Source organism: Haliotis cracherodii, unplaced genomic scaffold (assembly GCF_022045235.1).
Source record: "Haliotis cracherodii isolate W230 unplaced genomic scaffold, xgHalCrac1.p SCAF_10, whole genome shotgun sequence".
Lineage (NCBI taxonomy): Eukaryota > Metazoa > Mollusca > Gastropoda > Lepetellida > Haliotidae > Haliotis > Haliotis cracherodii.
In genome coordinates this window covers 44,110,232-44,123,356 of record NW_027266265.1, presented here as the reverse complement: position 1 = coordinate 44,123,356, position 13,125 = coordinate 44,110,232, and the positions used below count along the sequence as shown (strand labels likewise).

Below are 13,125 nucleotides of genomic sequence, written 5' to 3'. Positions count from 1 at the left end.
CCCATAGTATATAAAATGTCTGTTTGTATTACGTGTATTTTTGTGTGTGGCAAATTTGAATATTTGCATGTTTTTTTCTTTCAGAAATTTACCCCGTGCGATCTGGATCTCGATGCCCATGGTGACAGTCATTTACCTGATGGCAAACGTTGCATACTTCTCCGTGATGACGCCTGCTGAAATGTTAGAATCGGATGCAGTAGCTGTTGTAAGTCATCATGGGAAATGATATAAAACCGAAAAGAATCAATGCTTGTTTCTCCAAGTGATTTTCATGCTACAACTGTCTTTGTTGTATGTTAACCAAAGGAGTTATGACTTTCACATTTTATTTTTAAAGGCCTGATAATTATATTAATCAATGTTATAGAAATGACAAAAGTATTGCCAACAATGTTAGCCATTTTTGTCCCTGTTCCTACTCAAACCAAAGGGAAGTAACTCTAGTCTGAAATTGTCATTGTCCTTGCAAATCAATACACAGGCAGATTTGAAATTTGCATAATTTGTTTTATTAATAACTAATTGCAACTATCGATAGTTATGCATACTATCAACAATACTATTGGTAGTTTTTATTTCCTTACGATTTAGTTTTATTGTAGGGTTAACAATGGCAATACATTGATAGTTCAATTTATACTCCAAGTGAATAATCTATATCTTTTTCTGGGAAAGGAGAATCCTCAACAATATTCACTTGACAGCACATCTATCATATTTTTTAATGCTATTTATCTTTGTTTGTTTCTCAGACTTTTGCAAATCGTACTCTAGGAGTGATGGCTTGGGTTATGCCTGTTTTTGTGGCTTGCTCCACATTTGGTGGTCTCAATGGTGCAATCTTCACATCTTCTAGGTAAGCAGAACTTTCTCCCCACTCACCCGACGTAATCTTCAACTGAAGTTTAATCATGTAATATTTTATATTTCATACATTTGTGTCATATAAGATCTTCAGGGGTGAAGTATGTGCAGCATTCCATGTATCTGGGGGTTGTTTTTTGGGCATTTAGGTAAATATTTACTTGCATGTTTTTTTACAGTTAATGACATGGTATGTGTGTACTTCTTCCAGGTTATTTTTTGTGGGAGCACGTCAAGGTCATCTGCCAGGTTTCCTAGCAACCATTAGTTTGAAGACGATGACACCATTGCCTTCATTGTTGTTCGGGGTGAGTGATCCACAAATGTCAATACGTCTTTCTCCTGGGGATTCTAGACTTGAAGTGGTCACAACCTAGGCTGGTTGTGAGATTCGACTTCTGGAGTAATGGTCAGACTCGGTGACTTGGATGATAGCGTGTCATTGTACACACATGGAGCGTTACTCACAATCTCTGGAGTGTCTGGACCAGATTTTAGTACCGTATTTTCTTGAGTATAGTGCGCACCCATGTATAATGCGCACCCCCCTCTAGCGGATTCAATATTTTGGAAAAAAAGAAATTTGAATATTATGCGCAGAAAAAATTACACCGTACCCCTTTAGCGAAGTCCGGCAAACGAACGGGTGATGAGAAACTTTGTCAGTACAAATTCGAAATTTGAGATAAAAATTCAAGGGATTAAGATTACCTTGTGTATTTTCTCGTAAACTAAGCCAGACACACACGTTTTCTTGAAATCTACCGGTGATTCGGTCAAGACACACCCAATGATATAACTTTACAGTATTTTAATGCAAGGATCGGCAAATGTTGTATCTGAAACTATTTTTTTATCAAGAATAATATTCAAATATCTTGTTAATTTGGATGCAGCTTTTACTAGACATATTTAAAATAATAATAACCCTAAGCGAAGCAGCTGATCGCTATTGCCGGGTATTATTTTTTACATGGAACCAGTCTGACAATTCCCCGTCAAGGCTCCCGTGCACGTGATCGCGTGATTGCGAAAATTACGCGTTGACATAGAATCGTCCAACAAAAACAAATATGACTTTTAACGATTCAAAGTATGGCATTTATGATATATGTATCCATTCTCTGTCAACTTAAGTTAGTTTCAAGGTGTCAATAGCGGTAATCTGACCGTGGTTGCTGTTAATAAGGGTGAGTTGTGCGATGTTACGATCGCTTCACACACGATTTTGCCGAAATTAATTAAAACAATATTAAAAGGAATTTTGAATAAAATTAATGAAATAAGTTACAAACATAAGTCCAGATATACTAAGAACACTTTTTATAGCCAGACAGTGTAATTACATGAATAATTTGCGAACTTCAGTATGGATTTGTTGACATGGTATTTCTGATGTTACGTGCTCACGGTAATGTCTTTCCATGGGGGAAAAAACATCAAAACTCATTAACTCGTGTATAATGCACACCCCCTTCACCACAGCTGTGTTTTTTGGAAAAAAAGTGCGCACTATACTCAAGAAAATACGGTATTTACAGACTGCCATCATATAGCTGGAAGATATAAACAACAAAGAAACAAAACTATTAATATATTTCACGACCATGTACAATTAGTGTTATCCAACATTCACTCTTCTGATGTAACATAGGGGCGGTCGGGTAGCCTAGTGGTTAAAGCGTTGGCTCGTCATGCTGAAGACCCGGGTTCGATTCCCGACATGGGTACAATGTGTGAAGCCCATTTCTGGTGTCCCCCGCCGTGATATTGCTGGAATATTGCTAAAAGCGGCGTAAAATCATACTCACTCACTCACTTACTCACTTATGTAGCATAAGGCCACACATTTTTCATTTCTCCTTTCCTGAGCCCTCTCCCCCTACTGAAAAGCAGCCAGTCTAAGAAATATATTAAACATTAAAAATTAGTATTTTTAATATGTCTCCTGCTTCAAATCTGTAAATTCCATGTCTAGATCACTGACCATGATACAAGAGGCCACCTGCAACTCCAAAACTGAATGATTTTCATGAAGAAAAAAAACGAATAAGGTTTTTATCTGACATCAAACTTTTGTACTGGTCCCTAACCAGGTGTTTGGTGTAACAAGCCAATGCTTCACACATTGTACCGATGTAGGATCTGAGGCAGGTGTTTGGTGTAACAAGCCAATGCTTCATACATTGTACCGATGTAGGATCTGAGGCAGGTGTTTGGTGTAACAAGCCAATGCTTCATACATTGTACCGATGTAGGATCTGAGGCAGGTGTTTGGTGTAACAAGCCAATGCTTCATACATTGTACCGATGTAGGATCTGAGGCAGGTGTTTGGTGTAACAAGCCAATGCTTCACACATTGTACCAATGTAGGATCTGAGACAGGTGTTTGGTGTAACAAGCCAATGCTTCACACATTGTACCGATGTAGGATCTGAGGCAGGTGTTTGGTGTAACAAGCCAATGCTTCACACATTGTACCGATGTAGGATCTGAGGCAGGTGTTTGGTGTAACAAGCCAATGCTTCACACATAGTACCGATGTAGGATCTGAGGCAGGTGTTTGGTGTAACAAGCCAATGCTTCACCCATTGTACCAATGTAGGATCTGAGGCAGGTGTTTGGTGTAACAAGCCAATGCTTCACACATTGTACCAATGTAGGATCTAAGGCAGGTGTTTGATGACAAGCCAATGCTTCACACATTGTACCCGTGTAGGATCTAAGGATGGTGTTTGATGACAAGCCAATGCTTCACACATTGTACCCGTGTAGTTTCTAAGGCAGGTGTTTGATGAAGCCAATGCTTCACACAATGTACCCGTGTAGGATCTAAGACAGGTGTTTGATGAAGCCAATGCTTCACACATTGTACCGATGTAGGATCTGAGGCAGGTGTTTGGTGTAACAAGCCAATGCTTCACACATAATACTGATGTAGGATCTAAGGCAGGTGTTTGGTGTAACAAGCCAATGCTTCACACAATGTACCCGTGTAGGATCTAAGACAGGTGTTTGATGAAGCCAATGCTTCACACATAATACCGATGTAGGATCTAAGGCAGGTGTTTGGTGTAACAAGCCAATGCTTCTCACATTGTACCCATGTAGGATCTAAGACAGGTGTTTGATGAAGCCAATGCTTCACACAATGTACCCGTGTAGGATCTAAGACAGGTGTTTGATGAAGCCAATGCTTCACACATTGTACCGATGTAGTATCTAAGGCAGGTGTTTGGTGCAACAAGCCAATGCTTCACACATTGTACCCATGTAGGATCTAAGACAGTTGTTTGATGAAGCCAATGCTTCATACATTGTACCGATGTAGTATCTAAGGCAGGTGTTTGGTGTAACAAGCCAATGCTTCACACATTATACCGATGTAGGATCTAAGGCAGGTGTTTGGTGTAACAAGCCAATGCTTCACACATTGTACCCATGTAGGATCTAAGACAGGTGTTTGATGAAGCCAATGCTTCACACATTGTACCGATGTAGGATCTAAGACAGGTTTTTGGTGTAACAAGCCAATGCTTCACACATTATACCGATGTAGGATCTGAGACAGGTGTTTGGTGTAACAAGCCAATGCTTCACACATTGTACCGATGTAGGATCTAAGGCAGGTGTTTGGTGTAACAAGCCAATGCTTCACCCATTGTACTGATGTAGGATCTAAGGCAGGTGTTTGGTGTAACAAGCCAATGCTTCACCCATTGTACCCGTATAGTATCTAAGACAGGTGTTTGATGAAGCCAATGCTTCACACATTGCACCCGTGTAGGATCTAAGGATGGTGTTTGATGACAAACCAATGCTTCACACATTGTACCCATGTAGGGTTTTAGACAGGTGTTTGGTATGACAAGCCAATGCTTCACACTCAGGGTGAAACGATACACTGATATTCCGATGCATCACGATACTTGACCCACGATACGATATACGATAAACGTGGGCCCATTTTTCGATACGCCACGATACGGAACGCAAATCTCAAGTACAGCTTTTCCTCGCTATTGTGCCTTTCAATAAACCGCTAACTTGGTTATAGCGCGCTCTATCGCATTGCTCCCAAAAACATACTTACATTTTTAATAAGCTCAGTTTTTACACCGACAGATGTTTTTCCCCATCTCGAAAAACATTATCAGCTGATCACCTCAAGCACATAACACCGACAATACCAGTCAGCAAATCCAAACTGAAGTACGAAATACAATACCATTATTATACTATCTTGTTATTAAAACGTGCACATTGTATATCTGGACTTGTTTTTTTTAATATTTTTATTAATTTTATTCAAAATTTCATTTAATATTGTTTTCATAAAGTTATGTGAAATGGTGTGTGAAGAGATACAACAACCACGGTCAAATTACCGCTTTTGACGCATTAAAACAAACTTTAGTTGCTAGAGAATGGATACATTATTAAATATGCCATACTTTGACTCGTTAAAAGTCATATTTGTGGCAATTTGGCGAATATATGTCAACATAACGTTTTCACAATCGAAATACATGTAGCACAGGAAGTCCCTACGGTGACTGGTCAAATTGTTCTAACGTAAAAATTGCCTGCAACAGCAATCACCAGTACCAAAATGCTACACTTGTCGTTCTTTTAATTTTAAATATATATATACCTGCAAATAAGGTAACACGATATTGGAATATCTTATTCCTGATAAAACAATAATTTCAGATACAATTTCTTCGACCATTGCATAAAAATCCTTTGAAGTTGTATCACTGGTGGAGTACATTAATTATTTTCTGGTGTTTTAACTTTTTTATCATTGCGTATTGAGATACGTATCGTATCGTGACCAGAATATTGAGATGCGCATCGTATCGTGGCCTTCCTGTATCGTTGCAGCCCTACTTCAAACATTGTACCCATGTAGGATCTAAGACAGGTGTTTGGTGTATCAAGCCAATGCTTCACACATTGCACCAATGTTGAGGTCAAAGCTGGTTGTTTGCTCCGACCCTAGACCTCTTTGACCACTAGGACCTCCACTGCCCCATATTCCACTTCTGCAGGCAAGGTTCACATGACTGAGTATGCCAATGTGCCATGTCACGGGGTTGATCATGTGTTTCAGTGTATCATGTCTCTGGTGATGCTGTGCAGCAATGATGTGTACGCTTTAATCAACTACGGGTCGTTCGTGGAGTCACTCTTCATTGCGCTCTCTGTGGCTGGCCTGCTGTTTCTCAGATATACCCGTCCAAATATGGAACGTCCAATCAAGGTAAGGCATCGCTGTGAAGCCAAAGTTATATGAAAAGTCTCCACTAGGGGAATGTTATTGATTGTAGGTCTTATGTTTCTGATAACTTTGCTTTAAGAAAATTGTTTCTGTTCCAAATGTTATGGGACCACCTCCGTGGTCTAGTGGTAGATCGTCTGCCCGGGAAGCGGAAGGTCTGGGGTTTGATCCCCGGCTGCGTCATACCAAAAGACGTTAAAAGGTGGGACTTGTTGTTACCCTGCCTTGGTCTTCTGCAAATGATAATGCCCTGAAAAATAGCATTACCCTTATATTAGAAATTGGCACTAGTCCTATGGACCAGTGAAGATCCGGGGTAGGATAGGTCTTCAGCAACCCATGCTTGCCGAAAAAAGGTGACTATGCTTGTCACAAGAGGTGACTAACGGGATCGGGTGGTCAGGCTCGCTGACTTGGTTGATGCATGTTATCAATCCAAATTGTGTGGATCAATGCTCATGATACTAATCACTGTATTGTCTGGTCGAGACTTGATTATTACCTCCGTCATATAGCTGGAATATTGCTGAGTGCAGCGTTAAACAACAAACCAACTGACCAACCTTGCCAAACTGCCCAATAGTTAAGGTATTGTAAGGACTAGTAGAAATGTGCCATTTTTCGGGATTTTGCTGTATGATAATGTTATGTTAAAACAGTTGGTCTCTTTTGCAGTTATTGTTGACATATTTAAAAATATTTGTTTTGTTTGTTTTTGTGTTTATGGAGTTGATTACTGTAAAAACCAGAGTGAAAACTTCGCATGGATTTATGCAGAGTGTACACCATCTTTTAAGTTTGTGCCTCAATGATACTAGTCAGTTCAGTTAACCTATCTCCCTCACTAATCCTGGTTGTCATGGCTACAGGTGAACATCTTCTTCCCGGTGTTCTTTCTGGTGATCTGTCTGTTCCTGCTGATCACGCCGTTGACGTCCAGTCCCATGGAGTGTCTCATGGGCATCATCATGATCGCCACCGGGATCCCTGTCTACTTCCTGGGGGTCATGTGGAAGAAGAAACCAAGGGCAATCCTTAAGTTGCTGAGTATGTACAATTTGACCCGTTGTCAGGTGTATCAATAATATGTCACACAAGCAATCGTTACTTTACTGAGTAGGTACAATTTGACCCGTTGTCAGGTGTATCAATAATATGTCACACAAGTAATCGTTACTTTAGCATGTTTTACTGAGTAGGTACAGTCTGACCCGTTGTCTGGAGTATCAATAATATGTCACACAAGCAATCGTTACTTTACTGAGTAGGTACAGTCTGACCCGTTGTCAGGTGTATCAATAATATGTCACACAAGCAATCGTTACTTTACTGAGTAGGTACAATTTGACCCGTTGTCAGGTGTATCAATAATATGTCACACAAGCAATCGTTACTTTACCATGTTTTACTGAGTAGGTACAGTCTGACCCGTTGTCTGGTGTATCAATAATATGTCACACAAGCAATCGTTACTTTGCTGAGTAGGTACAGTCTGACCCGTTGTCTGGTGTATCAATAATATGTCACACAAGCAATCGTTACTTTACTGAGTAGGTACAGTCTGACCCGTTGTCAGGTGTATCAATAATATGTCACACAAGCAATCGTTACTTTACTGAGTAGGTACAGTCTGACCTGTTGTCTAGTGTATCAATAATATGTCACACAAGCAATCGTTACTTTGCTGAGTAGGTACAGTCTGACCCGTTGTCAGGTGTATCAATAATATGTCACACAAGCAATCGTTACTTTACTGCGTAGGTACAGTCTGACCCGTTGTCTGGTGTATCAATAATATGTCACACAAGCAATCGTTACTTTACTGAGTAGGTACAGTCTGACCCGTTGTCTGGTGTATCAATAATATGTCACACAAGCAATCGTTACTTTACTGAGTAGGTACAGTCTGACCCGTTGTCTGGTGTATCAATAATATGTCACACAAGCAATCGTTACTTTACTGAGTAGGTACAGTCTGACCCGTTGTCAGGTGTATCAATAATATGTCACACAAGCAATCGTTACTTTACTGAGTAGGTACAGTCTGACCTGTTGTCTAGTGTATCAATAATATGTCACACAAGCAATCGTTACTTTGCTGAGTAGGTACAGTCTGACCCGTTGTCAGGTGTATCAATAATATGTCACACAAGCAATCGTTACTTTGCTGAGTAGGTACAGTCTGACCCGTTGTCTAGTGTATCAATAATATGTCACACAAGCAATCGTTACTTTACTGAGTAGGTACAGTCTGACCCGTTGTCTGGTGTATCAATAATATGTCACACAAGCAATCGTTACTTTACTGAGTAGGTACAGTCTGACCCGTTGTCTGGTGTATCAATAATATGTCACACAAGCAATCGTTACTTTACTGCGTAGGTACAGTCTGACCCGTTGTCTGGTGTATCAATAATATGTCACACAAGCAATCGTTACTTTACTGAGTAGGTACAGTCTGACCCGTTGTCTGGTGTATCAATAATATGTCACACAAGCAATCGTTACTTTACTGAGTAGGTACAGTCTGACCCGTTGTCTGGTGTATCAATAATATGTCACACAAGCAATCGTTACTTTACTGAGTAGGTACAGTCTGACCCGTTGTCAGGTGTATCAATAATATGTCACACAAGCAATCGTTACTTTACTGAGTAGGTACAGTCTGACCTGTTGTCTAGTGTATCAATAATATGTCACACAAGCAATCGTTACTTTGCTGAGTAGGTACAGTCTGACCCGTTGTCAGGTGTATCAATAATATGTCACACAAGCAATCGTTACTTTGCTGAGTAGGTACAGTCTGACCCGTTGTCTAGTGTATCAATAATATGTCACACAAGCAATCGTTACTTTACTGAGTAGGTACAGTCTGACCCGTTGTCTGGTGTATCAATAATATGTCACACAAGCAATCGTTACTTTACTGAGTAGGTACAGTCTGACCCGTTGTCTGGTGTATCAATAATATGTCACACAAGCAATCGTTACTTTGCTGAGTAGGTACAGTCTGACCCGTTGTCAGGTGTATCAATAATATGTCACACAAGCAATCGTTACTTTACTGAGTAGGTACAGTCTGACCCGTTGTCTGGTGTATCAATAATATGTCACACAAGCAATCGTTACTTTACTGAGTAGGTACAGTCTGACCCGTTGTCTGGTGTATCAATAATATGTCACACAAGCAATCGTTACTTTGCTGAGTAGGTACAGTCTGACCCGGTGTCTGGTGTATCAATAATATGTCACACAAGCAATCGTTACTTTACTGAGTAGGTACAGTCTGACCCGTTGTCTGGTGTATCAATAATATGTCACACAAGCAATCGTTACTTTACTGAGTAGGTACAGTCTGACCCGTTGTCAGGTGTATCAATAATATGTCACACAAGCAATCGTTACTTTACTGAGTAGGTACAGTCTGACGCGTTGTCTGGTCAATCAATAATATGTCACACAAGCAATCGTTACTTTACTGAGTAGGTACAGTCTGACCCGTTGTCTAGTGTATCAATAATATGTCACACAAGCAATCGTTACTTTGCTGAGTAGGTACAGTCTGACCCGTTGTCAGGTGTATCAATAATATGTCACACAAGCAATCGTTACTTTACTGAGTAGGTACAGTCTGACCCGTTGTCTGGTGTATCAATAATATGTCACACAAGCAATCGTTACTTTACTGAGTAGGTACAGTCTGACCCGTTGTCTGGTGTATCAATAATATGTCACACAAGCAATCGTTACTTTGCTGAGTAGGTACAGTCTGACCCGTTGTCAGGTGTATCAATAATATGTCACACAAGCAATCGTTACTTTACTGCGTAGGTACAGTCTGACCCGTTGTCTGGTGTATCAATTATTAGTAACACATTACTGTGCTAAGTAGGTACAATTTGACCCTTAGTCTCCATTTATATATGAATATTTTGTGTAAATCAAAACATATGTGCATTGCGCACCACGGTGGGATGACACACTGATGTATCGGGGGATTGTGATTTGTTACTTCTCGATACGAGTTTCAATCACAGAGGTACACTAAAAAAAAAAGTACTCACGGAAATGAAAAAAAAATGTTTTTCGACCTCAGATCTTAAATAAATGCAGTTAATATACAAAATATGTAAATATTCAAACAACTCAATTAGTACTAATTGGGCCTTGGCACAAGTACAGCATATCACAGGTTTTTATGCCTTTTTACAAGTAAAAGTGTGTAAAAATGTGAATAAAACAGACTATTGTGAAACAGGGCAGAACCAGGTGTAAGTAGATCAAGGTGAATGTCCATGACCTATGACACCTTGACGACAGGTGAGAACAGGTGCATAATGCCTATAGTCTGTTTCTGCTATGTCAATTTGGACTTAGTTTTATTTTTTAATGTTGAAAGTGACGACAAATTACCTCCTGTAAAGTACATTTTGTATTGTTCACCGAGATCAAACTAGCAAATCCAGACTAGTACTTTTCGAGTTGTTTTGTTATTTCGTATTTACAGCGACGTAACACTTTGTGTCGATTTTTAAATTGAGAAAAACAGGTTTTTTTCATTTCCGTGAGTACTTTAGGTACAAATATCGATACATACCGTACCTTAAATGTTTTCTGTAATAACTGTTACGCCCAACTCTGATTAGCTGTGAAAACCTAAAGATATCAATCCATTGTGCCACACTTGACACTGCCAACTGTAAATTGTCAGTGTTCCCGGTATTTGGCCTTCCTGTCTATATGAAAATATGGCTTACACTAAGAGCATATGAAAGTATCGTGATACGCATCGTATCGTGAACAAGGTATCGTGATACGTATCGGATTGCACATTTGGTGAATCGTCCCAGCCCTACATGGGCTTGAACAGATTATATTTCATGTCATCCTGTGTTGCAGATACGACTACAAGGTTTACCCAAAAACTGTTCTACGCAGCACGAGAAGAACTGAAAGAAGATTAAGCATTAGTGTCCTAGTAGTCTCCGAATTGATGGTCGTAGTTTCCTGGAAGTAACTAGTAAGGATTAACAGACTAATGGACAAGTTAGGCTCCTCAGTAATGAGGTTCTTGACTAATTTAGACTCATTAACAAAGAAACAATGCATTGTATGAAGGGGCGTGGCAATATATTAAGTCTCGAAGTTGCACTTGTTTTTCTGCATGCTGATAACCATGAGAGCCACATTAATATTTATGTCACCAAATAGGACAATGTCTGTGAATGCTTAGGAACTGAACATTTAATATTCTTGGGGTCCTTGGAGTTTTTTAAAAAAAATAATAATTTGGTCCAGAAAATATTTGAAAATACATTTTGGTATTTAAATAGAAGGTAATTTTTCACTGGACATGCTCTTTCGTTGAAATGTCTGAAGCATAATTTGTTTTTGAATCATTTTCTAAGACAATATTTATTTTTCGATTATGTCCCAGGCCTCCTCCCAGAATGTCAAATGGTCGTTCCCTAAGTATCGCTGTTGCAAGTTGCCCTACTAAGACTGAACATTTACATGACATGAGGTAGTACAATTGTCGTACAGAAAACAGCATTGAGAAGGGGAATTTTATTGCCTTGTATCTATCATCAAAAACATTTTTGTTTCATCGACGTTTGAACTAATATTGTTGACGGCTACTCGATTTTTTACAAGTTTAACAAATTGTAGAATTTTTATAAGGCTAAAAAAATAATAGTCTTGGTTCTCAGGCACTGCCTGCATCATCATAAAATTTGCCTCGCGTTTCGTTTTTATTTCCATTTTAAGAAAACCAACAAGATCCTTAAATATTCCAAATCCAATGATAGCCAAATACTGTATTTCAGTATTTTACTCATCAAGGCATACATTTATATTGGGAGGGCCTTTCCCAGCTTGATTGTACTCAGGAGTTTATTTGGTTACATACGGTACTAGTTTGAGCAACAACAACAACACATAAAAAGTCTCTGCATGCCCGCACTATATTTTCAAAAAATATTGTCAGAGAACCAATTCATTTATTTTTTTAAACCTAACCGCCCCTCTTTATAAATTTTCTAAGTACCCAGAGCACTAACTGCGGTGAATATGGTACCGTAGTTTCACCCTGTTTTGTCATGACAAGGTTGAATGGAGCACTCTCTGGCCTGTCTTGGGTAACATTTTGTGTCCACAGAATATAGAACTGTCGTCGCTGTAGATTGTTTTACACGTTTGTATTACCCAACTGAAGAGTTCTGGGTTTTTTCACACTAAATAGGCTACCAACAAGATACGTAAATCTGACTGGCTGGGATTTGGGAATACCATCTATGGGATTCTCGTGCTATTTTTAGTAACTTTCGTTTATATCATACACAGATGTATTTATGTGTTTCATGTGATTGCTTTCTAGCCGAACAAAATGATAGATATTTCTGTTGTGTAATATCCTTTTATGCTCTCTATGGTGTCATGTCAAGGTTTTTGTGGAATGACTGAATGTGTTTGTTAATGCATGAGGCTGCAATGACTCTGGATTTCCTGTTTTGGTGCTTGTGAACATTCACACTGGTTCAAGAGGGTTTAAATCTCTGTGTGTGTGGCAATGATCTTGTAAAAATATTGTTCGAATGTTAAAATTAACCCTCAAAGTATTCTTTTGTGTGTTGATTCTGTTTGAGTTTATATATCAGTTTTGTTATTTTGCTTTCATGTTAAAAATGTTTTGTTTCTTGTTAAAAATCTTTCATGCTTTTTAAGTTTATTATTGGTAATAATGACTTATGAAAGATTTTTTTACCTTTTAAGGAAACTTTATCCAAGTTTTGTTTTGTTTCAGTTGAGAACCACTTTTTAATTTTTAAGAATTTGTAATGTGATAGAGATAAAACATATATCCTTCTACGAATCAAACTGTTGTGATCCTTTTGTAAACACGGGCATTGGGGAGGGGGTGGGGGGACATATGTGTATTTTTGAATCTCCATTGCCGTTTAAAAAACATAAT

The 13,125-nt window shown here is 38.9% G+C and overlaps 1 protein-coding gene across 1 annotated transcript in view; it reads left to right on the top strand.

The window, feature by feature from the left end:
* The window catches only part of LOC139451064 (Y+L amino acid transporter 2-like), a 51,214-nt gene extending 39,129 nt beyond the window's left edge, over positions 1 to 12,085 (top strand). The window contains exons 5-10 of the mRNA XM_071232866.1: positions 85 to 208; positions 756 to 859; positions 1,079 to 1,175; positions 5,985 to 6,134; positions 7,022 to 7,199; positions 11,052 to 12,085. Of these exons, the coding sequence (XP_071088967.1) occupies positions 85 to 208; positions 756 to 859; positions 1,079 to 1,175; positions 5,985 to 6,134; positions 7,022 to 7,199; positions 11,052 to 11,116 (718 nt within the window). The 3' untranslated portion in view covers positions 11,117 to 12,085. The remainder of the gene's footprint in view (positions 1 to 84; positions 209 to 755; positions 860 to 1,078; positions 1,176 to 5,984; positions 6,135 to 7,021; positions 7,200 to 11,051) is intronic.
* Positions 12,086 to 13,125: the final 1,040 nt, after the last annotated feature.